Source organism: Loxodonta africana, chromosome 14 (genome assembly GCF_030014295.1).
Source record: "Loxodonta africana isolate mLoxAfr1 chromosome 14, mLoxAfr1.hap2, whole genome shotgun sequence".
Lineage (NCBI taxonomy): Eukaryota > Metazoa > Chordata > Mammalia > Proboscidea > Elephantidae > Loxodonta > Loxodonta africana.
The window spans coordinates 37,454,104-37,479,587 of NC_087355.1; the positions used below are offsets into that span (position 1 = coordinate 37,454,104).

Consider the following 25,484-nt stretch of genomic DNA (forward strand, 5'->3'; position numbering starts at 1 on the left):
AGCTCCTGACTCTTCCTTCTTAGTGGTGATAAGGTCCTCTTCCCACCTCTTGGTTGGCTCATTTTAAGCCTAGAGGGATGGCAAAACTGGCCAATCCTTTAATTAGGGTTCCATATACCTTATTTGCATAGTCCTACTCAATCATTGTGTGTGAGACACAGAGACCATGGCTTGGTGATGGCTTAGAAGGGCCATATTAAGTAATTTATTGCACCACACAGTAGATGTGCAGCCCTACCCTTAATCAATTTGAATTTTCTATCACTGTTAATCCCTTTTTCTCTCTCCCTCTTGTTCCTGGTGACCATTAATAAACTTTGGTCTCTATACATTTGAGTTTTCTTGTGTTTTTACATAAGTGGAGTCATACAATATGTCCTTTTGTGATTGGCTTATTCCACTCAGCATAGTGTCTTCAAGCTACATCCGTATTGTAGCATGTATCAAGACCTCATTTCTCCTGCTGGCTGAGTGATATTCCGTTGTATGTATGTATCACATTTTGTTTGTTCATTCATCTGTTGATGAGCAATTAGGTTGTTTCCACCTTTTGGCTATTGTAATTAGTGCTACAGTGAACGTTGATGTTTAAGTCTCTTTTTGAGACTCTACTTTGAAGCCTTTTGGATATGTACCTAGGAGTAGAATTGCTAGGTCATTTGGTAGTTCTATTTTTAGTTTTTTGAGGAACCACCACACTGTTTTCCACAACGGCTGTACCGTTTCGCATTCTCAGCAGGAATGGGTAAAGGTTCCAGTTTCCCTACATCCTTACTAACATTTATTGTTTTCTGGTTTTTTCTTTTAATCTTAGCCATCCTAGTGGGAATGAAATGATATCTCATTGTGGTTTTGATTTACATCTCTCTGATGGCTGTTGATGCTGAGCATCTTTTCATGTGTTTGGTGGCCATTGGAATATCCCCTTTGGTGAAATGTCTATTCAAGTCCTTTGACCATTTTATGATTATTTGTCTTTTTGTTGTTGAAGTTTTATATATATTTTGGTTATTAGATTCTTGTCAGATACATGGTTTCTGGATATTCTCTCAGTTGGTAGCTTGTCTTTTCACTTTTTTGATAGTCTTTTTGATGAACAAAAGTTTTTACTTTCCCTGAGGTGTATTTATTTTGTCTTTTGCTGTTAGGGGTTTTGTTATTATATTAGATAATCCATTGTTGAAAGCTTGTCCTGACAGCGTTGCCCCTGCTTGTTCTTCTAAAAATTTTATGGTTTTAGTTTATATTTTTATGTACTTAATCCATTTGGAATTTGTTTTTGTGTATGGTGTGAGGCATGGATCCTGTTTCATTTTTCTGCATGTGGAAATCCAGTTTTCCCAGTACCATTAATTGAAGAGACTCTTCTTTCCTCATCGAATGGACTTAACACCCTTGTCAAAAATCAGCTGAACATAGATGTGTGAGTTTTATTTCTGGACCCTTAATTCTATTCCATTGGTTTATGTGTCTATGGTTATACCAGTGCCAGGCTGTTTTGATTACTGTAGTTATATAGTATGTTTTAAAACCAAGGAAGTATGCTTCCTCCTACTTTGTTCTTCTCTTGCAGAGTTGTTGTAGATATTCAGGGCCTCTTGCCATTCCATATAAAGTTTAAGATTTGTTTTTCTATTTCTGTAAAGAAGGCTGTTGTAATTTTGATAGGGATTGTGTTGGTTCTTTTTATCCCTTTGGGTAGTATTGACACCTTAACAATATTAAGTCTTCCAACCCATGAACATGGAACAGCTTTTCATTTATTTAAGTCTTCTTTAATCTCTTTCAGTGGTGTTTTGTAGTTTTCATTGTATGAGTTCTTCATGTCGTTGGTTAGATTTAGTCCTAGGTATTTTATGCTCTTAATTGCTATTGTGAATGGAATTGTTTCTCTAATTTCCCTTTCAGATTTCTCATTGGTGGTGTGTAGAAACCCAAGTGGTTTTTGTCGGTTGACCTTATATCCTGCACCTTTGCTAAATTCCTGTATTAGTTCTAGAAGTTTGCTTTTGAACTCTTTGGGATTTTCTATATATACAGTCATATCATCTGCAAAGAGAGGTAATTTTACTTATTCTTTTCTACCCTGGGTACCTTTTATTTCTTTTTTTTAATCATGTTGCTCAGGCTAGGACTTCTAATACAATGTTGAATAGAAGTGGTGAGAGCAGACACCTTTGTCTTGTTCCCAATTTCAAGAGAAAAGCTTTCAGTCTTTCTCCATTAAGTATAATGTTGGCTGTTGGCTTTTCCTATCTGCTCTGAATCATACTGAGGAGTTTCCTTCTGTCCCAGCCTTCTTTAGGGTTTTTATCAAGAAAGGTGTTGGATTTTATCGAATGCTTTTCTTGCATCCATAGATACGATCATGTGGTTCTTTTTCTTTGTTCTATTGATGTGGTGTATTATGTTGACAGATTTTCTAATGTTGCACCATCTCTGCATTCTTAGGATAAATTCCACTTGGTCATGGTGTATGACTCTCTTAATATGCTGTTGGATTCTGTTTGCTAGTATTTTGTTGAGGATTTCTGCATTTATATTCATAAGAGATATTGGCCTGTAGTTTTCTTCTGATGTCTTTGTCTGGCTTGGGTATCATAGAATGAATTAGGGAATATTCCTTCCTTCTCTATCTTTTGGAGAAGTTTAAACAATATTGGTATAATTTTTCTCTAAATGTTTGATAGAATTCCCCCAGGAAGCTGTCTGGTCTAGGACTTTTTTTTATTGAGAGGTTTTTAATCATTGATTTGATCTCTTCACTTGTTATAGGTCTGGTGAGACTTTCTGTTTCCCTTTGAGTCAGTTTGTGTAGGTTGTGTGCCTCTAAGAATTTGTCCATTTCATCTAGGTATATCCATTTAGTTGCCATCTAGTTGTTTGTAATATTCTGTCATAATTCTCATTATTTCTGTCAGGTCAGTTGTAATGTCCCCTCTACCATCTTTTGTTTTGGTTATTTACATCTTTTCCCTTCTTTTCTTTGTCAGTCTAGCTAAAAGTTTGTCAATTTTATCGATCTTTTCAAAGAACCAACTTTTGGTTTTATTGATTCTGTTGTTTTTCTGTTTTCAATTTAATTTCCTCCTGCTCTGATCTTATTTCCCTTCTTCTGGTAGGTTTAGGCTTAGTTGGCTCTTCTTTTTCTAGTTCTGGGAGTTGTCAAGTTAGGGTGTTAATTTGAGATCTTTCTTTTTTTGTGTAGGCATTTATTGCTGTAAGTTTCCTCGAGTACTGCCTTTGCTGTGTCCCATAAGTTTTGGTATATTTGTGCTTTTATTTTCATTTGACTATTCGAAATTTGTTATTTTTTGATCTCTTCCTTGACCCATTGGTAGCTTAATAGTATGTTGTTTAATTTCCATATGTTTGTGTATTTTCTAGGTTTTTGTTTGTTTCTAGGTTCACTTGGTCGTGGTCAGAGAAAATACTTTGTATGATTTCAGTCTTTTAAAATCTATCAGGACTTGCTTCGTGACCTAAAATGTGGTCTATCCTGGAGAATGATCCGTGTGCACTGGAGTAGAATGTATATTGTCCTGTTTTGGGGTGGAGTGTTCTATATATGTCTGTTAAGCCTAAAAAAATGTCTGTTAAGCCTAGTTGGTTTATAATGTCATTCAGGTCCTCTGTTTCCTTGTTAATCTTTATAGATTTTCTGTCCAACGTGGAAAGTAGTGTATTGAAATCTTCACCGTTTTTTATAGTACTATCTATTTCTCCCTTCAAGTCTATCAATGTTTGCTTTATATATTTCCTATATTAGGTACATATATATATTTATGATTATTAAATCTTCTTGATTGACCCTTTATCACTACATAATATCTGTCTCTTCTGACAGATTTTTGTCATAAAATCTACTTTGTCTGATATTAAGATTGTCACCCTGGTTGGCTCTGTTTCAGTAATTATTTGCATGGAATATTTTTTTCCATCCTTTCACTTTCAACCTATTGGTGTCCTTGGGTTTAAAGTGTGTCTCTTGTAAACAGCATATAGTTGGATCATGTTTTTTTTTTTTAATCCATTCTACGACTGTCTTCCTTTTGATTGGAGTACCTAGTTCATTTACATTCACTGTAGTTCCTGATAAGAAGTGACTTCTGCCATAGTATGTTAGCTGTAGGTGTAGCCCCTACTCAAGATGCTTGCTTCCTAGTATAAAGTGGCCTCAGTTAGCAGTCCTCAGCACTGACCAGAAGGGGGAGCAGGCAGCCTCACAACTGACTCCTCAGGTCTGTCCTCTTGGTTTCAAAGGCCTGAGCTATGGAGTGTGCAGAGAGGCGGGTGGACTATGAGTGCAGACTCCACTGCAGAGGTTTTCTGTAGCAAATCACAGTAGGCTTGGAGTCAACAGTATCCCGATGGGGGAGGTGCTGGCATACTCCCAACGGACCCCCAGATAGGCCTACCTTGTTGATTTTAGAGCAGAAGCTTGGGGTCCTTTCTTTTTGTCCAGGCAGGGGTTGTGTTGGTTAGGGAAGCAGGCTCTTTTCTGGGGCCACATCCCGAGTTCATAGCAGCCAGTGGCCAGGTGGCTGGAAGGAGGGGCAGGGACTGTGGGAGATGCAGTTTTCCTACTGTATGTGACTAGTTTTTGATTTGTTGACTCTTACCTGTTTGCAGTTCCCCACTGCCCTCCTCTGCTCTCTGATTCAGAGTCCTTCAAAGTCAAGTGCCGTTTCCTTGTAGTGTTTCTTGTTGTGTTTGTTGAGGAGGATTGGAACGAAGGTCTGTTTACACTGCCATCTTCCCTGAGTCTCCTTTTATTGTCCCTTAGTTTAATTGTTAAAGTTGAAAAACATGTAGTCCTTTTAAAGACCAAGTTCATATATTGGTATGGCTGACTAAAAATAGCACTAGAATTTGTCTTAAGGATAGGGACCATGTGCTTCTGGCAAAGCCTGTTATTTCTTTTGTGGTACAGGTGTTTCATAAGACATTTGAATAATACCATTGTTCTAATTGCTTTATCTGCTGTTTACAGAGTTCATTATAATTTTGTTATTATGTTCATGAAATCAAAGTAACAGCAACTTCTCTAATGTTCTAATTAATTAGTATGACTGATACGTCTTTACTGCCGATGCCACCCACCACCCCTCTCTTCTTCCTCTTCAGTCTTAGGTATATCAGTTTAAACCTTACTACCCCTGGTAAGCCTTCTCTGACCCCCTAGACTAGTTTGGGGTACCTGCCCAGTGTTTACTTGACACTCTGTTGATTCTCCTGTAACACTCACCATGCTAATCCTCTCACTTCCCAATATGTGATAAACTTGGTCAGGGTAGGGCTTTGTTGACTCACTGTTTTGCTCCTAGCTCTTAGTCTGACTTACAAGGAGAGATCATAACCATTTGTATAGATTGAAGAAGGTTTTGGGAGGGAGAAATAGAGTTTTTTTTTTTTTTTAGTTGAATGATGTGTTATCACTTAATTTGTCTTTTATTTTCATTTTTCAGTTTATTTTTCAGGGTCTATTGTTTGGAGACCATGATTTTTCTGTGTCTTAAGGACAGTATGGAACTGACTAGTTTTCTAAAACTTTGATAGATAGGGTCAAAGACAAAATTAGAGAAGTATTTATTTTTTGGGAAAAAAATCACAGTGTAGCTAAATGACCCAATTTTAAGAATTTTTAGTTTCTTGGCTTTTTTTCTTATCGTGAGGTGGTGAGTGAAGATTTTACATGCCAGATTGGTAACCCAATTCTAATGAATTTGAGAGATATATCTGTTTGGAAGTACTTAGGTCTGCTATATTCTTTTAATCAGAATGATATTTTGTAGGGACTGAATACTGAAGGTGTGTGGCAGTTGAAAAATTGGTCCCGTTTATTGAGTGTTCTGAGGCCCACCTTTTACTTAGAGGGGTTTCAGCTCAGTGATTTGTGTATCTGATAAGAATCTGGCCCTCTTTCTATATTACAAGGAAGAAGTTAAACTTTGAAGTAGTTGGTAAAGAAACTAGTGGATGGGAGGAGTGGATCTGCCAGGTAGACTTCTTGGAAATCTTTTCCAGTGGGTTTTATGTGTGTAGTTAAATTTTAAATGTTTATATAATCTGTAAATCTTTGAGGAATGGACTTAATGTTTCTATTTCTTATGATTTTATGTGAGCTTTGCACTCAAACTTTTTTTGAAACCATGTGGTTTAAAAATTCACACGTTGAAGTGAAATTGCTGTTTTACTTTCCATTTTTAACAGATTGTTTCCAGTAAGAAGCTAACTCGACCACTGATGCTTAAAAATGGCAGACCTGCAGGAAACGGGACCATTACGGTAAAATAAGATACTTTTTTTTTTAATTATTTGCCTTGAAAGATGTAGCAAAAATAGGACACACTGAAACTGTACATGTCAGGCAAATATGTTACAAGCATACTTTTTCATTTGACCCCGTATGCTACACTTCTTCTATTCTTGTGTTATAGTGGTCACAAATGGGAAGTGTGTTTTGCCATAAAAGACAGAAGGAGAAAAATGCAGTGCAAGAATCCTTTCTTTTAGTTTTTAAGTTGCCTGTAGAGGTCAGGTGCATCTTGGTGATGCTTGCCTTACCCGCCCTGGAAAGGTAAATTTTCAAGTCAGAGAAAAACTGCTTAGTAATGTGAATGGATCAGTTTGGCTCTCTACAAAGCAACCATCATCCCCTTGATGTGACAGGAACTTTCTATAATGGATTTTATTTCAGATGGATGTTATATTATGACATGGCCATTGAATCCTCTGAACCCTTTTTTTTTTCTTTAAATAATATTGTATTTAAGGTGGAAATTTACATAGCAAATTGGGTTCCCCTCGAACAATTTTTGTACAGATTGTTCCATGCCTTTGGTTTTGGTTTTTACAACGTATTAGCATTCTCAGTATTTCCATTAATTTAGGTTCCCTTCCCCTCCTTGCCTTCTCATCTTTTTTTTTGGGTAAGTGTTGACCGTTTGGTCTCATATAGTTAATTGTTTATGGGAGCACATTACTCATGGGTGATACTGTTTATTTTATAAGCCAATCTATTATTTGGCTGAAAGGTGACCTACAGAAATAGCTTCAATTCTAAGTTCAAAGGGTATCTTAGGGTGATGGTCCCCGCTAGTGTCTATCAGTCTAGTATATCTGGCCTTTTTTAGGAATTTGAGTTTTGTTTTACATTTTTCTCCCATCCTATCCAGGACCATCTATTGTGTCCCTGGTCATAATGGCTGGTAGTGGTAGCCAGGCACCGTGTAGCTTTTCTGGTCTCAGGTTAGAAGAGGCTATGGTTTGTGTGGGCTTTTCGTCCTGTGGACTAGTTTCTTCTTTGAGCCTTTGATTTTCTTCATTCTCTTCGGCTTGTTACAAGTAGACACCAATAGTTGTATCTTACACGGCTGCTGAATCCTCTGAACTCTTAGCCATTTTTTTTGTGCTTGCACTCTCTTGCCTATTCCCCCACTCAAATTTTTCCATCACTGATTGTTGGCCCTAGGCAAATGAGTATATGCATTTATCATATTTTAGATGTCAAATTATGTAATGTCAAGCTTTTAAGTACGTTATCTCCTAGAGTTTCTGCCCATGTAACCACCGCTTGGAGTGATGGTGTGTCTGAGAATGGAAGTCTGGCTTCCTGAGAGGTCCGCGTTTCAGGATTGTGATGATTATCACACACAATTCTCTGAGCAGCTGTTTTGCTGCTCATCTCTGCTTATGGGTTAATGTTTTATGTTTCCTAAGGGATGAGAATGTGCACCTGTTGGAGGTGTTAACTCTCCTGGGACAGAAAACCTTGTCAGTAGTTAGCTTTATTGTCTTGGGACCATGATTACCTGGAATTTTGTTTTTAAGTAGAATAAGTATTTCAATTACATTGCGTGAAAAACACTGATCCGCTCTTTCAGTTTTAGAGAATTTTCTAGATAGAATTTACTCGTGTTTCTCAGTGTTTGGAGAGCATTAGTTAGTGTTAAGATAGCAGTCTTGTGTAGAACATATCCTTCAGTCTTCCAACTTTTAGTTTTCTCTGAGAATGGAGAAGATCCAGTTTGGGCAACATTTAAAACGAAAGTTGCAAAATGCAGATTTGGCATATTTTGGGAAAATAATTTACATACATGAAAGAGATAATGGTTAATCTTTCTTAATGGTACCACTTTCTTATTAAACATTTTGGAATTCATTATCCTAATCTACATTAGGATAGACTTTGTATATTATTAGATAACAGACTAAATCAGCACTTCATGAGTATATCAGAATTTCTAAAACATATTTTCTTTCACTTACTTTATCTACTCATAGATTTCAGCTGAAGAAATAAAGGATAACAGAGTGGTGTTGTTTGAAATGGAAGCAAGAAAACTGGATAATAAGGTGGGTAGTTTACACAGATTTCAATAAGAATATCATGTTTTTCTTCGTATTGATTCCTTTTTGAGATAGTAATATTGTCAGTTAATATGAACTCCATCTTTCTGGGCATCAGTTAGAGCATAATTACTTCCCAGTCTGTCTCTCTGTGTGTGTGTAAGTAGAACCCTTTCCCCTTCACCACCCTCCTCTACGTCAAATCAAAGGATTTTTCTGGCTTAAAAAAGGAGTTGAATACAAGCATTAACATTACTGTAAAAGTTATGTGAGAGCATGTATTTCGATTACCTCTAGGAAAAAAACACAAAGTCCATGCTTTATTAATTACAGGTCAGTTACCTTCCTCGCATTCAAAGGTCAATATTTCATTTTTGAAGCATGAGTAATAGTATATAATAACCCAATAATTTAGTATTTAAGGTAGATTAGAGTAATTCTGTTAGTGATTTTTTCACTTAATTCTACAATCTAAGGAATATTTTCCATCATTTGGATTTGCTTTACAATCCAGTTTAAAAACATCTTAGACTAGTTAGTAGTCAGGGACTTTTTTTTTTTTACACATAAATTTACATCACTATTACCAATTAAAATTTAAGATTACAGGGCTTTATTTCTTTTATTTTATATTTGCCTCTTTTTCTCTTATGCTGAAAATTTTGGTTCCTAGATATATTAGCATGGTAACTTATCTGCTACTTACAACCAACTGTGATAGTTCCAGAATAAAAATATCAATATTATTATTAACAGTGTTTTTACTGAGAACAGTTTGAGCTTTCCTTGTATTTTTTTTTTTATGTCTTTATGGTATATTGCACTTGGGTGGTACAGTCAAATTTTTATATTTTAAATAAATAATTTTCTATGTGGTTATGCTGTCACCTTGATAAATAGTTTCATCTTTAAAACACTTTATTTTTTAGAGTGGTTTTGGTTTACAGAAGAATCGTGCAGAAAGTACACAGCATTCCCATATAACCCCCTTCCTCTTGCATAGTTTCTCCTGTTGTTTACATTTGGCCTTGTGTGGTACATGGTTGTGATTGGTGAACCAGTGTTGGTACATTGTTGTTAACCTAAGTGCATGGTTTACATCAGGGTTCATTCGGTGTTGTACAGTTCTGTGGGTTTTGACAAATGCATAATGTCATGTATCCACCATTACAGTGTCATGCAGATATTTCCACTATCCTAAAAGTGCCCCGTACCCTACCTCTTCACCCCTCTCTCCTCCCCCTGAACCCTGGAACCCATAGTTTCCTTTTGCTTTTGATATTTAGGGATTGCTTTAAAAAATTTGTTTTGTTTTATAGCAATGTAAAGACTTACGTGGTTCTGAGGTCGTATCTACTGGACAAAGTATATTCAAGATGTTTAACTTCTTCCCCTGTCTGTTATATCCTGTTTATAAATTTTTTAAATTTATACTTTATGGTTTAACCTTTCAGTTTTCTGAAAGTAGAAATTTTTGTGTGTATGTGTACATATATTGTATTCCCTCTCCGCTCCCCCACCAACCCCTTTTGCCTTTTTATCTTAACATATGGTGGAAGTCAGAGTCAAAAAAGTAAAAAAACAAACCCATTGCCATGGAGTCATAGCAACCCTGTAGGACAGAATAGAATTGCTCCATAGGGTTTCCACAGCTGTAAATGTTTACAGAAGCAGATTGCCACATTTTTCTCCTGTGGAGTGGCTAGTAGGTTCAAACTGCCGACCTTTCAAATAGCAGTCGAGCAGTTAACCATAATGCCACCAGGGTTCTCTGGAGGTCAGAGTCAAGGACTTTTAATTCTACTTTGGAAGCGTAATGAACTTTTACAAGGTATGTTTTCTGACCTGCAAAACAGTAATAATAATTATCTGATACCATCAGAATTATTTCTAAGATTAGTTGGACAGGATGTGTTCATGTATTTTTGAAAAGTTAATTTCTCTATGCATAACGCTGATATTAGCTTTGTAAAATGAAGCATATACCCAATATACCTATTACCATCGAGTTGATTTCAACTCATAGGTACCCTATAGGACAGAGTAGAACTGCCCCATAGGGTTCCCAAGGAGAGCTGTCGACCTTTTGGTTAGCAGCCGAACTCTTAACCACTATGCCACCAGGATTTCCAAAATGAAGCATAGAGAAGCTTACTGTATTAAGATTCTTTTTAGAGATAAGGTTAAATTGAAAAGTTCTTCCATACTCTTTGTGTTTGTATTTTTGACACTACCAAATTTTGTACTGAGGAGGGAAATAATCTTACTTCAATACTGAGGTTAATTCAAGACTAAATAAAGTCTTCAGTTCAGGGATATAACTGCATATATTACTGGAAAATTAACCAATGTCCTTTCATTTTCAACAATAATGACTAATATATGCTGAAAATTATGTACATTTCAAAATAAAAAGTGAGACAATAAAATCATCTAGAATCTCACCACTGAGTTTAACCACCGTGAGCAGTCTCTATATCCTTTCAGAATTTAATCTCTGTGCCCAAGTCTGTGTGTATATAACAGATATCTATAGAGTTGAATTTCATCCATCTCTGGGAATACCAAAGAATGTGTGTGTGTTGAGGATGGTGATGATGAGGGTATTTGTGCATACTCCCTATGCTTGTATAGGAGTGCTGTGTGTACTTTGTGCCCTTGAGGTAATTCTATTTTGTACTACACGCATCTGCCTGCTTCCTTGTGTGTGTAAAGTGTATTGTGTTGATGAAAGGGTATTGAACATAGTAGGGTTAGATATGATGTCAAGGTCTAGATCTATCAATTAATTATATATGTGATCTTGGAAGTCATTTAACCCTTCTGAATCCATTTTCTCTCTTATAACTGACATGGTCATCTCAGAGTTGGTATGGCTAATGTTTGAAATATCAATTATATAAAACTGTTCACTGCTATGTGAATTAAAGCTGTTAATAGTGTTATCATGGATACGTGCAAATCTCTCTAAATCTATCATTCTCAGTCAAAATGAGCCCAAAACAACTTTTATTGGTTATGGGCTCTTGATCATTACATTTTAAAGCCATCATGTTTTTTAAAAGTATGGGTGTGATACACAGGATTATGCACATTTATCACAAATGCCTTAATAGTTCCCCCAATAAACTTCTGCAAGCTTGTGTTTGTGAGGATGGTGACAGGATTTGTACTTAGTGCCAATATATTTCTGTACTAGATCCACACTTCAGGTGCTTATTAACATGTACAAAGTGTGATTACACATGAGTTCAGAGGAGAATAATTGCTTTTTTTAATGTAGGATTTTTTTGGAAAGTCAGACCCATACCTGGAATTCCACAAACAGACGTCTGATGGAAACTGGCTAATGGTTCATCGAACAGAGGTAAATGTCTTATTTTGAAAGGTAGGGTGGAGGTTTCCTTTGGAATTGTAGTAACCTCAGTTTTTTGCTTAATTATATATTTATGAAAATGTCACTCTGAGTTCAGACTTAAATATACAGCCAGACATGAGCTCAGCGCTGTCACTTTCATTTTTTTAATTGGGTGTTACCATGCTTAATATTAGTCTTTTTTTTTTTTTTTTTAAACTTCTAAACCCTATAAGAATTTAAAGAACACTAAGATATATACCTACATCCCCTTTACCTAGCTTCACCAAGTGGTTATAGCGTCACGTGCACATGTTCTCCCCCTCTGTCTGTCTCCTCCTCTATCTTTGGGTATATATACACACACTCACACACACATGCATATACCTCCCTTATACAAAACTATCCTAGTGTAGGCTGCAGAGACATTGTGAGTCTTCACCTTTAAATGCTACTGCAGAATCTCTCCAGAACAAGGACATGTTCCTATTCAGCCACACTTGAGAACATTAACGTTGAAATAGTAACATTCTCTGATATACGGTTCATCTTCAGACTTCTACAGTTGTTCTATATGTATTTTGTTTTTGTTTGTTCAGGATCCAATCAAAATTCACATTACATTTGGCTATGATGTCTCCAATATAGGACTATCCTCCCTACCTTCCTTACGTGTCATGCTGCTGTATCTCTTCAATAATCAAGGCCAGATTATCTAATATTCTGGATTCTTCTGTTTCCTCACCATTAGATCCAAGTCAAACATTTCTGTCAAGAACACCATGTGTGCACCTTCCTCTGCATCATCGGGAGCCCAGGGTATCAGATTGCCCAGTTATCGATGATGCTAAGCATGGCTACTTGATTAAACTATTGACCTCCAGACCGCTCCTTTATGAAGCTGAGCTTTTTCCTTTTAGTTTATAAGTAGCTCATGAAGTGATACTTTGCAACTGAATGAATAATCTGTTCTCCAACATTTCACCAAGTGGTTTTAGCATCAATTGATGATCCTAGTGATTTATTTTCTAAATCTTTTATCTGTTTTATGTATAATTAGCAGGCATTCCTTGTTCGTCTCCTCTCTTTTTAGTATCATTGTAAACTTCCAGATTTTTGTTTTAGTCATTGTGTTATAATTACTATTATTTTTGCTGCTCAGATTAATCCAAATTTGATCAAGGGAAGCTCCTTCCAATGGCTCCTAGATTCTTTTAACATGGCCCCATTAGTATTTAAGCATTCTCTTACATTATGCTCACGTATGTTCTCAGTTCATTGTACTTTCCCTATGTCAGAACTGGAATGAGCCAGTTCTTTTAAGAAGCCTTATTCCTTTTAGCAGGACTAGTATTTAGATACCAAGATCTGGGTGCTAGTTTTGCTCATTGCTACTGGTCACTGTTTTTAAGTCTTTTCAGTGGAGACAGCTGGGAAATGTTTGTGTATCTATTTATTATGTGTGTGTATGTATGTTAACATTTTGAATTATGAATTAAGAATTACTTCTCCAATTCAAGTCCAACACAACAGGGTTCTTTCTCACCTTTTCTCATTGCATTTTTGAATCTTCTGTCTCCTGCAATGAAAACCCGGGTTTCTAACAAAATTCAAGTACCATTTTCCTACTAAATACACCAAGTAGTTTCAGTGCTTTTTCTATGTTCTAGTTATATGACTATTTCACCAACATTTCAAAATAACAGCATTTAAGGATAATTTGTTCGTATGTATTTGGTTGAATAGAAGAACTACACTTGTGCACATTTCTTTTTCCCTTTCTATTTTTATTTCCCATTTAGCTCAGAGGCTCTTCGTGAACACGTGAAGCTTTAATATCTTAGTGTACAATAATCTTCTGTAGTTTCTTAGTGTACCCTGAAATGGGTGTATATATTGCCCATGTGATGTTTTTTTTCTTACCTTGAATGCACCACAACTGGACAAACTGTCATATTTTTTCGTATAGCAGTTGTATATATATTGTCCTAACTAATTTTTATTTTGAAAAAGTAAATGAGTGAAAAGGTGAAGGATGAATGGTGAGAGTGTTGCAAGGACCTAGAAAGGGAAGAGCAAAATGTTAATGAACTAAATGGTTTTCTAACTGGTCTTTGAAACTTCATTTTTATAGGTTGTTAAAAACAACTTGAATCCTGTTTGGAAGCCTTTTAAAATCTCTCTTAACTCCCTGTGCTATGGAGATATGGACAAAACCATTAAGGTAATTTGAAATTATATAATTTAAGCATAACTAATATACATAATATGCTTGCAAACATTCATACTTATCTTTTTTATAAAATTGATTAGGTAGCCTTTAAAGAAAGTTAATGATATTACAGATACCTGTGGGATTGAATTTTGTTCATTTCTAGGAATGCTAAAATAAAAATATCTGGTAAGTAAACTAGTTATTTTGAATGAGTAGACATGTTTGACTAATCTCTTGACCTAATCTTAATCAAACATTTTGATTTTACTTTGCATTTTTTAAAATAACATGTCCAATTTAAACCTTTTTTCTTTTAATCTGCTTTTGCTCTGCGAATAAACCCATTGCCATCGAGTAGATTCCGACTCATAGCAACACCATAGGACAGAGTAGAACTTCCCCATAGGTTTGCAAGGAGCAGCTGGTGAATTCTAACTGCTGACCTTTGGTTAGCAGCCAGGCTCTTAACCACTGTGCCACCAGGGTTTCCTGCTCTGCAAATAGGAGCCTTTAACTACATTCTCTGCCTTTAGTGTGTCTCTTACAGATAAAAGCAGCTGTTACCCTGACTCAGAACCCAGAGCTTCCTCCTACCCTTAGCAAGATAGGAAAATAGTGGTGGCTTTTCCATCTTATTTTCAGAGTGAGATATAATTCAATGAAAGCTTTTATGCTTTAGTTTTAAAGTGTTAGGGAAGTACAGTGGGAATGGGAAGCAGCAGCAGATTTCTCAAGTTTTCATTTTTTATTCACAGCTATTTACCCAGAAAAAATTTAAGACAATTTTTTACCAGAGGTGTTATCTTCATGTGATTCTAGATAGAAGCCTTTTTTTGTCTTCACAGGTCAACAAACTGAATTTTTTTTTGTCTGTTTTCTTGGTAATTAATATGGTGGAAGTAGGAAAGGTGATCTTACGGAACAAGCATAGGGTTTGGAATCAAACCACGGCTCAAGTCTTGACTTAGCCCTTTAACCAGCTAAGGGATCTTGGGCAGGTCATCTGACTTCTTCACTCGTGTAAAGGAGATAATAATGCTCGTCTTACAAAAAAACAAAACAAAAAAAACCCAATGCCATCGAGTTGATTCTGACTCATAGAGACCCTATAGGACAGAGTAGAACTGCCCCATAGGGTTTCCAAGAAGCGGCTGGTGAATTCAAACCAGCAGCTGAGCTCTTAACTACTGTGCCACTGGGTCTCTGTCTTACAAAAAAGTAAGGATTAAATTAACGAAAATGAAAGTTTTGTAAATTGTTAAACACTGCACAGATGCCGTTGTTATTGAAAATGGCTTCATTTCTTTGATCTATAAAAATTTGACCTCAGTTTGCAGAGAACTTTAAAAATCAATGTAAGTATGGTTCATATGGTTATTTCAGACTGCATTCAAAATACAGGTACAAAACAATTAGAAAAGTAGCTTTAAAAATTACTCTGTATTGTGCCAAACCTAGAACTTTTGCTTTTCATATTAAAAGTAGCAAATGGAAGCTTTATTAGATCTGAAAAGGTAGGAAAGACTGCCTAAGCCGTAATTATTCCATTGTTTATAATGATGTGCTAACAATGAAACAATGTTTAAAAAATTTTTTTTTGCTTACAGTGGCTTGCTTACAGGGCTATTTTATTATAGTAAGTAAACTGATTTCCTGAGCTTTCTCTGATGAACGTCTTCCATTCTTAAACGTTTCTGAGTTTATTTTTCACTACACACAACTTAGTTTGCCACTTTATCAGACTTTATTTCCTTAATTCTGCATTTCTTTGCAATATCAGAAAGTCATACATCTGTGATTTTCTTGGTGTTTGGACATTGTTAGAGGTGTAGTAAAGAGTTCTAGAGCAGAGAACAGAGTCAGAATCATTGGTAATTTATTTGTTGCAATGTTAACATGCCCATGTTATTATTCTAGCATGTATTATCCCATAACTTCAAGTGGATAAGAGAAATAATCATGCATGCTATCACCTTGCCTAAACTGGGAATGCCTTAGTGAATGTAGTATTGTGGTGTGTGTGTGTTCTTTTGCATATATATGTGTCTGGATGTGTATATATGCACACAGTTAAATTTCACAAGCACTGCTGATACTGAAACAGCCAGTAAGTACTGGTCTTTGGATTTTTGAGGAAGAGAAATTAAATGACAAATCGTTATATGTTTTTACCTCAGAGTGTATCTGGACATAAGCCAGTATTCTTTAGCACCAATATGGGCAATAGGGAACTTTTTCTATGAATTAGAAAGTTCGGTTTAAAAATATTTTTTACATTACTTAATGTTGCAGGCAGTCTAAGCATATGAACACATTTAGCCCTTCATAAACTTTGCCTAAATCTTGACCTTCTCAAAGTTTGATTTTTTTAATCTTAGGTATAAATTGGAGTTCTCTAAACGCAAATATAAAATGTAAAGGTCTGTTTTCCATAACTGAAACATCTCTTGAAATACATGCAATTATTAGTATAGTTCATTTTCTACTTTATCTTAATTTTAGTTCCTCTGGAAAAAATTGTTAAAATCATCAATTTTCTTTTCTATTTACTCATTAAGTCAGTTAAAGGGCTCTGGTTTAAAGCTTGAATATTGAATATGTAGAAGAGTCTAACTGTCAGAAATGGTCAGTGACCAAAGTGCCTACAAATCATCTCTTTAAACAAATTAAAAAACCCTGACCGTTATTCCCAATTGCAGTTTTAGATTTGCCTGTTTTTATTGATTGATTGATTGGTTGATTTTTAGTCTTCTTGAATAATAATGAAAATACAAGTAAAGAATGGTAGACTTCTGTTATGGAAAGCACTCAGTTCACAGAAGTGGGAAGAAAAAAAATCACTTTGCCAAATGCACATATGTAAATCTTGATCTTTTTAGCTTGGTGATTAATGCATCTTTGTGAAGGGTAATAGCAAAATGGAGACACCTATTGGCTGAGGGTAAATGCAAATTGCTTCTCAGTTATAGAATTTTATTTTAAAGCAAAGGATCTAAAAGAACTTAAAAGTGTCAGCACAGCGTTACTTTTCCTGTGTTGGTTACCACTGTCTTTCAAGACTTAATTCCTCTAAGTTTTAGTTTTCCAAAATGAAAGTAATAGTAACAGCATTCCCTACTGTCTATCTCACAAATCTATTTAGAGAATATGCACAGTGCATATAATAAATGTTTGCAGAAATGAAATAATCTGTGTTGAGATTATGAAGCACTGTAAAAATGTTGGTTATTGAGTGATCACAGTTATGGTCATTTTTTAGCCTGCCTTGAACACCTCTGCTTGCTAACAGTTCACACCACCTTATTTTTCCCCTTGCAATGAATATTCTAGTATTCTGATGAATATTTACTCTTTGGCTATGTCTGTCAACCTGGCACAAAACTATATGCAAATTAAATACTGCCACCTCTCTTCTGTCTGCTTTCAGAGAGAGGACTTAATGAGAGCCAGAGCTAAGACTAGAACTCACCCTGTCTTACCTGGAAATAGAGTAAACATGACCCAGTGTAGATACTTCCTCAGTGGATTAAGTACTCTGTCCCTGGAATTTTTCTTTTTATTGTAAGTGTTATGATCCCCAGAATCATTTGTATCTGACTCCATTATATCTAACTCCTAATACAAGTCAAGCCTCACCAGATTGCAGTAAATAAAATGCATTTTTCTTAATTCTAAATGATCTAACATTAAGTTATACAACTTTTAGCACCCTAGGGTACTGACTTCCTTTCTTTCTCCAAATAAAATGGCATTTAGTCCTTGTATAGTCATAACAAGATAAAGTGGATGAGAAAGAAGGTGTAATTCCATTTTAGCCTTTATTACCACTTATAAAGGACATGATAGAGGAGCCAGAAACTGCTGAATGTGGAATTTAAAAAGTATTTGTGTTTTTCATCTGCCTGTGATCTATCCTAGAACCTCATTCCAAGCATAGCTGAGGTTTGAAAGTATTTCAGTACTTCTCTAGCCAGTTAATTCTTATTTCTCCAAGTAGGGACTGCATATTAAACATTTTCAGTTGTTTTATTAAAAAGATACTTTTTTGTAGGTTCCATTTATTGCAGCCAGTCCTTTTTAAGAGAATTACATTGATTTTTATATGTTTTTATTTCCAGGTAGAGTGTTATGATTATGACAATGATGGGTCACATGATCTCATTGGAGCATTTCATACCACCATGACAAAACTGAAAGAAGCCTCCAGAAGTTCACCTGTAAGTTCTGTCTTTGTCATTTGAGCATATATTATGGTTTGGCTTTGTATTTATTTAATTTCCGCCACTTGGTATAGCAACCATTTTTCCATGTTTCTAGTCTATATTACATAGAATGCTGTGAGGTCTATGAGTTTTGTTTAGTAATTAGATAATCCAAAATTTATACTCGGGGCATACCAAAAATCAAACTAAACCCATTCCTGTTGAGTCGATTTTGACTTATAGTGACCCTATAGAACAGAGTAGAACTGCCTAGTAGGGCTTTCAAGGAGGCGCCGGTGGACTTGAACTGCTGACCTTGTGGTTAGCAATCGAGCTCTTAACCACTACGCCACCAGAGCTCCATAAGCTTGCAGTTTTATTTAGAGGTTTAGTTTCCTTTGGCTTAAAACAACATATATGGTTTAATTGAATAAGTTAGCTTGAAGACTTTGGCATTTCACTGGTCAAAATAATTAATATTTACAACACTGGACAAATACCTGGGCTTGGGGTTTTTATAATCCTCTCTTTTGTCTTTTCTCTCTGACTTGTCCTAGCCCAAGAGAAGGACAAAAGCATGATTCATAGTACCTCAAATTACTTCATATTAAACTACCACCAAGGAGTTTGTTTAGTATAACTGTTTTGTATTGACATTTAATTAAATGCGCTTTTTGATGTTTTGATTCTTTGAAAATTAGTAATGACTGTCTAAATTACCTAAGTTGCTTTCTGTTAACCAGAAGAGGTGACTTACCAAATGTTCACTATCTGTTATGTTCTCATTATCAGGCAAGACAGTGAAAATTAACAAAATAAAACAATTGAGAATAATACAGAGTATGTAACTAAATTTTATGCGGTTGTAAGGAGTTTAAGGTGGTGGATGAAGATCAGCAAAGACAAGAACTGTAACGGGTAAAGACGTTAGAGAGATTGACTAGAGCCAAGCCTTGAAATATGGATAGGTGGATAAGAGGTAGAAAGGAGTTCATGCTTTTTAGGGAGAGGAACTATACTAAGGAGAAATGTTATGTATTAGTTCTATTTCTAACACATATTCCCTGTGGAAAGAGATGATCTTCGATGCATATTTATCATAGAGTTGGGTCTTCACATATTTCTGTTTTCTGATGGTAGGTTTTTTCCCCTTTTTACACAGCATGGTCTTGTTCTTTGTGTGGGTTACACCTTGCGGTAATGTTTTATTTCCTTTATTATAAAGAGGAAAGGTTATACTTAGAGCATTTGTAGGGATATTTATTACCTACAGAGGGAAAGTTATACTTAGGTACTATTTTTTTTGTGTTAGATACTGTTTTAATTGTACTTTAGATGAAGGTTTACAGAGAAAATTAGTTTCTCATTAAACAGTTAATACACATATTGTTTTGTGACATTGGCTGCCAACCTTACAACATGTCAACAGTCTCCTCTTCTCGACCTTGGGTCCCCCATTACCAGCTTTCCTCCCCCTTCCTGCCTACTCGTCCTTGCCCCTGGGCTGCTGTGCTCATCTAGTCTCGTTTTGTTTTATGGGCCTGTCCAATTTTTGGCTGAAGGGCGAACCTCAGGAGTGACTTCACTACTGAGTTAAAAAGGTGTCCGGAGGCCTATACTTAGGAACTATTGTATATAATTTTAGGTGTGCTTTGATGGAAGATTAACTGATAAATATTTCACGTGTTTAATGTATTATATAATTCAGAGTTTTGTTTTGGAGCACATCTACATTAGTAGGTGGTTTGATTCCAAGAGAAAAAAGCCATTCATTTAAATTCACTTTGGCATTTCTAATATTGCTGGTAAAAATAAACATTTTTGCCCTCTCTTTGTACAGGTTGAATTTGAATGCATAAATGAGAAGAAGAGGCAAAAGAAGAAAAGCTACAAAAATTCCGGTGTTGTCAGTGTCAAACAGTGTGAGGTCAGTTCGGTCTTGTCTACTTACTGTAGTGTCTTGAGCTCACATTTGGAGTTCTTTTATCTGTGTGAATTGTCCCCAGCAAACGCTTGGATTTTAGGCCTTGAAGATCACATGAACATCTGGGCATCTTTGAGGAAAAGAAGAGGGTAGGAGATAGTAAAGAAATTCTTTAAGTAAGTTTAATTCCAAGGTTTGACAACTTTTTAGCAAAGGACAAGGAGTACTAAAGTTTTCTATTATCTTAGGAAATGTGAGACATCATGGTATTTTTTTACCCAATTAGTAGAAATAGCATCACCTGATGCTTCTCTTCTGACGGTAATTTCAAGATGAGATGTTATAAGTAGAGGGAAAAATCTAGGAGATTTCTTACAAGGTAGAGTGAGCTTTTATTATTTTTTTTAAATCTTTATTACTGTGCTTATTAAAGCTCTCAACATATTAGACTCCTTACTAATTTCTCAAAACTTAAAGTGAGTATATTTCATTTTTGGCCATTAATACCTAATCTTGACATTGCTTTAAAGAGGGTAAAATCTTACAGATTCATGACACGTGGGAGGCAGGGTTGCCTTTAGCTAGAATGTAAAGGTGATTTCCATGTGTTTATATCATGTGCTCTTCAGTTAACAAACTTTTTATATCCACGCTGTTTTGTTTCCAAATCTATCCCAGTATTAGGAGATTTTCAGCTTTGACAGTTTGCATTTGTTTTTAGATTACAGTGGAATGCACATTCCTTGACTATATCATGGGAGGATGTCAGCTGAATTTTACTGTAAGTAACACGCTGGAGTTTTCAAAGCCGGTTGTAATGTGTTGCATCCTCTGCATTTTGCAGCATTGTTTATTTTACTGCAGAACTGACTATGTGATGAGATTTATACCGTCTTCTCATTGTGGTTTCCTCTGACAGGTTGTCTAGGTTTATCATGGAGCTTTCAGCTTTGTTGATGATAAAATCTGTTATTCCTGAGAGAGAACAGATGTGTACAAACTGGTGGTTATCCTGCAGTGATTTAAGTAATAGAGAGCATTAGTCCAAAAACAACTCCTTGAGTCTAAGTCATGGATGTAATAATTTACCACTGAAGGCGGCTAGAAATGTAGGAACAGCAGGTTGTTTCATGCTGAGACCAAATAGTGTTAATGTGTTTAATTGTCTGTGGAAATACTGGTAGGCTCAGGTATTTTGTTAGGAAATGACAGTTTCAGGCTCTGGGATAATGTTTATGTTTTGTCTCCTGTAATTTTCTTGGACACCAGACAGGTATTCCTGCCTTCTCATGAGTAAGGGTTGCAATTGTTATTTGCAGGTGGGAGTGGACTTCACTGGCTCCAATGGTGATCCAAGGTCTCCTGACTCCCTTCATTATATCAGCCCGGATGGTGTTAATGAGTATTTGACTGCTATCTGGTCTGTGGGACTGGTCATTCAAGATTATGATGCGTGAGTATGGCTTTGGAAAAACTAAAATACTTGTTCTCCTAAGTGCCCCAATAGGGCAGTTTCTGGTGTGGTTGGTGGGGATGAGGTGTTGGAGGGAAGTAGCTTTCTCCTTAAAATTCTTCTTAGATATTCTACTTTGCTGTTTTTTGCATGTTTGCCTTGGATCTCTTATCTCTTGTGGCCATCAAGCAAGCTATATATATATATTTTTAAAAAATACATAGCTTGCTTATTTAATAGCCAACCAAAGTCCAAAAGGCTCTTGGCTTTTTAATCTGGTTTCCTTGAGGTTTATTCATTAGGGATAAGTTATCTGTGTGACTGAGGTCCAGGTGACACATTTTATAAACACTAAAGAGCTACTTCTTTGGCAGTTATTGTCAAATTATTTTTTTAATGGTGACTCTTAACAAGTGCTGAAGGATAGTTTGTTCCAATTGTTATAAAACATTTTCAATGGATTCTGTTTTGAGTAGATTTAAATAGGTCCTCTTGAAGGTTTACTGAACAACAGAAAAAAACTGTATTAGCATTTTTTCTTTTCTGAATCTGTTAGAGCTCAGGATAAATTTTCACTTGTTTTGCCTAGTGTTACTTTATGATAGAAGCCCTTACATACTGATGGAACTTTTCATTAATCTTACAGTATTTAAAGGGGTAACATTTCAGGCAAATGTAAACAAATCTAAAGGAAGAGTAACAATTATATAGTATAATTTAAGGCAAAAGTTATTAAATATGATACCTGTCCTGCTTTATAGAACACTTTACTCTGTAATCCCAAATGAGAATATAATTATGGAGACTATAACCAAAACTCTCTTTCATAACACAGTATCAAAGTATTTAAAGTGAAAACAGCCAGAACTGTAATGAGAAATTGAAAACAACAGAGTTGTAATGAGACTCTTGTAGAAACAGTAGAAGATTTACAGGGTTACTTTCTTAGATCGCCACTTGGAAGTTAATAACAAAACAACTGGAGAAAATTTACCACAAGGAAATGAAAAGCACTCTTAAATAGTTCCTAGATCAAAGAGTAAATCAAACTGTAGTGGGAAATAAAGGGCGATGGGAAAGCTATATGTGGTACTGTCTCTATAGAGAGGAAAATTTCTGGTCTTAAGTGCCTTTATTTTTAAACAAGAAAATTTGAATATAAATAAACTAAGTTTTCAACAAAATAAAATTAAAGAATAACCCATTGCAATCTAGTTGATCCTGACTCACACTGACCCTGTAAGACACAGTAGAACTGCCCTGTAGGATTTCCAAGGCTTGCTATGAGTCAGAAACGACTCGACGGCACTGGGGTTAATCTTTACGGAAGCAGATTGCCACCTCTTCTGAAGAGCAGCTGGTGGGTTCGAACTGGTGATCTTTCGGTTAGCAGCCAGGCACTTAACCACTGCACTGCCAGAGCTCTTTAAACTAAAGAATAGGAAGAAAAAATAAAGGCATACCAATAGTAGTAGATTTCACATAAATGTTAACTATTATGTGTCAGGGACAATTTTGAGCACTTTCTGTTAATTCTCATCTAATCCTCATACTTCTCTGTGAGAAATGTACTGTGAGCATCCGCATTGTACAGATGAGGAAACTGAGGCATGAAGGGTTAAGTACCTTGCCCAGTGTCACTTAGCTGGTAACTGGCAGAGTGAGGATTGAGCCTGGGCTCTCTGGTTTCAGAGACACGCTCTAACTGCTGCATTTTGCTGGACTTCCTTTAAACAGAAAGTAATGATTTGGAAAGTTAAAAAAAAAAAAAGAAGGGAGTAGGAAAACTAGCAAATTGTGAAATTAAATCAAGAGATGATTCTTTGCAAGTTCAATAAAATCTAGATTTACCTTTGGCAACACTGACCCTCAAGAAATAGAAAAAAACATGCATAGAACATTCGTAATGAGAAAGATTGTAAGCATTAATGCAGGAAAAATATTTTAAAAGTTTTAAGCTAAGACTCTATAAAACTTTATGCTATTACATTTAAAAGTCTGAGTTAAAGGATGATTTTTTTTTTTAGAAAGCTGTAAATTACTAGAGTTGATCTGAAGAGGCAGAAAACCTGAATAGACCAAGAACCATGGAAAGATGAAACAGGTAGTCAAAGTGCCCTCTTTACAAAGGTTCCAGGCCAGGACAATTTCATACATAAATCTTAGCAAACCCGTAAGGAACAAATTGAAACCTGGGGGAATCAACTAAAAAATATGAAAAAATAGTAAGAGTACATGAAAATGGTCAAATACAACATAAAATATAAATATCAACAGTTTCTCACTAACTGGCAATAACCGGTTTAAAAATTATAGTGGAAGGAATATAGTTGATAATAGCAAAAAAAATAAAAAATGAAAGTAAAATAAAATCTTTAATGAGGAAAACTACACGATTGTACTGAAGAACAAAGAAGGAAACGTGGTAATAGAATAATAATGTAATTATTGTAATAAAAATGATATAAAATATAAAATTTCTGTTTGAATTAATCAAAATTCCAGTGGAACCCTGACAAAATGATTCTTAAAATTATCTGGAAGGAAGAATGAATCAATAGTCAAAAATTTTCTTTTGAGTGGGTGAGAAATAAAAGGGAATTTTCCCTATCAGATATTAAAACTTATTTTAAAGCTCTATCATTTAAGAGTATAAACGGGATAAATGATTAGTGGAACCAAACAGGCAGCTGAGAAATAGACCTGAGTGGATATGTGAATTTAGTACATGAGAGAGATACGGCATTTTGGCCAGGAGAGGGTAGTTGTGACTGCTGTCAAACTGGACAAGAAATAAATTTGGATCCCTAACTCATACCTGAATCAGTTAGGATACTATCTTGTATAAATAAGGGTACAGACCAAGCTGCTGAAATAGACACCCCAAAACAAAGTGGCTTCAACAGTATAGAGGTTTATTTTTTCACGTTGCATGTCTGGAGATCCAAGGCTGATAGGGCGGTTCTGTCATTGTCAACTCTTAGCTTCCATCCCTGGGTCCAAGGCCGCTCCTCCGGTTCCCATCCTGTAGCCAGTGGGACTCTGGGAGTGCGTGCACATTCCGTTTTGGGGGTGTGATTCAGAAGTGGCTGACGAATCACTTCTACTCACATCTCCTTGACCAGAACCTAGCCACCTAACCATGTCCAGCCCAGAGAAGCTACGAGCTGTAGTCTCTAGCTTGAGTGCGCTATTATTGAAGGAGAGAATGGATATTGGTGGACGGCAGTTTCTTCTTCATACCCTACTCCAAAGCACTTTTCAGATGAATGAGAAGGGTATTATAAAAACAAACCTTGAAAGTTCTAGAAGAAAATATATGTGAATTGTTTATACTCTTACAGTAAGAAAGGCCTTTAGGCAAGACAGTGAAGGCATATATCATGAAAGAAGTTTTATGTGTTCACATTCATTAATATTGAAAACTTCTGAAAGGAAAATGTTTTTAACAAAGGTAAAGGCAGACTACAAACTGCAAAAAATATTTCCGACCTATATAGCGTGGGTTCTATCCTCAATGCCAAAAGAACCATTGAAAATTAATATGAAAAGAACATCCCTAGTAGAAAAAATGGTGTGTTCATTGCCGTATTTTATAATGGCAAAACATTGGAAATTAACTGAATGTGTATCTCTTGGAGGAGGATAGCCACACAGTGGAGTACTTGGCAGCCATCCACATGATGGTATGTGCATTCAGGTCCACAATCCCTTATCCCTAAAACCTTGGGGCCAAATGTTCATATATTTTGCTGCTATGTGAAAATTTATATAGCAATGTGGGAGTTTTATAGTATATGGCATTTGTACCATGTTTCTGTGGCAAAATATATAAATATTCATATTAAGTGGCATAAATAAAGGCTATAAATAACCTCATGTCATTGAGTTCAGGTTTTACTGCCAAATGAATTTTCTGCAAACTAGTAAAAGAAACTTGTAGTTTTTAGGCTTTTTGGATTTACTGACATATTTATTAAGTG

The 25,484-nt window shown here is 35.7% G+C and overlaps 1 protein-coding gene across 2 annotated transcripts in view; it reads left to right on the forward strand.

The window, feature by feature from the left end:
- The window catches only part of CPNE3 (copine 3), a 59,020-nt gene that overhangs the window by 21,058 nt on the left and 12,478 nt on the right, over positions 1-25,484 (forward strand). For both annotated transcript variants that reach the window (XM_064267886.1, XM_064267887.1), the window contains 8 exons: positions 6,214-6,288; positions 8,287-8,358; positions 11,636-11,719; positions 13,842-13,931; positions 18,041-18,139; positions 19,965-20,051; positions 20,770-20,829; positions 21,368-21,501. In XM_064267886.1, coding sequence (XP_064123956.1) covers positions 6,214-6,288; positions 8,287-8,358; positions 11,636-11,719; positions 13,842-13,931; positions 18,041-18,139; positions 19,965-20,051; positions 20,770-20,829; positions 21,368-21,501 — 701 coding nt within the window. The remainder of the gene's footprint in view (positions 1-6,213; positions 6,289-8,286; positions 8,359-11,635; positions 11,720-13,841; positions 13,932-18,040; positions 18,140-19,964; positions 20,052-20,769; positions 20,830-21,367; positions 21,502-25,484) is intronic.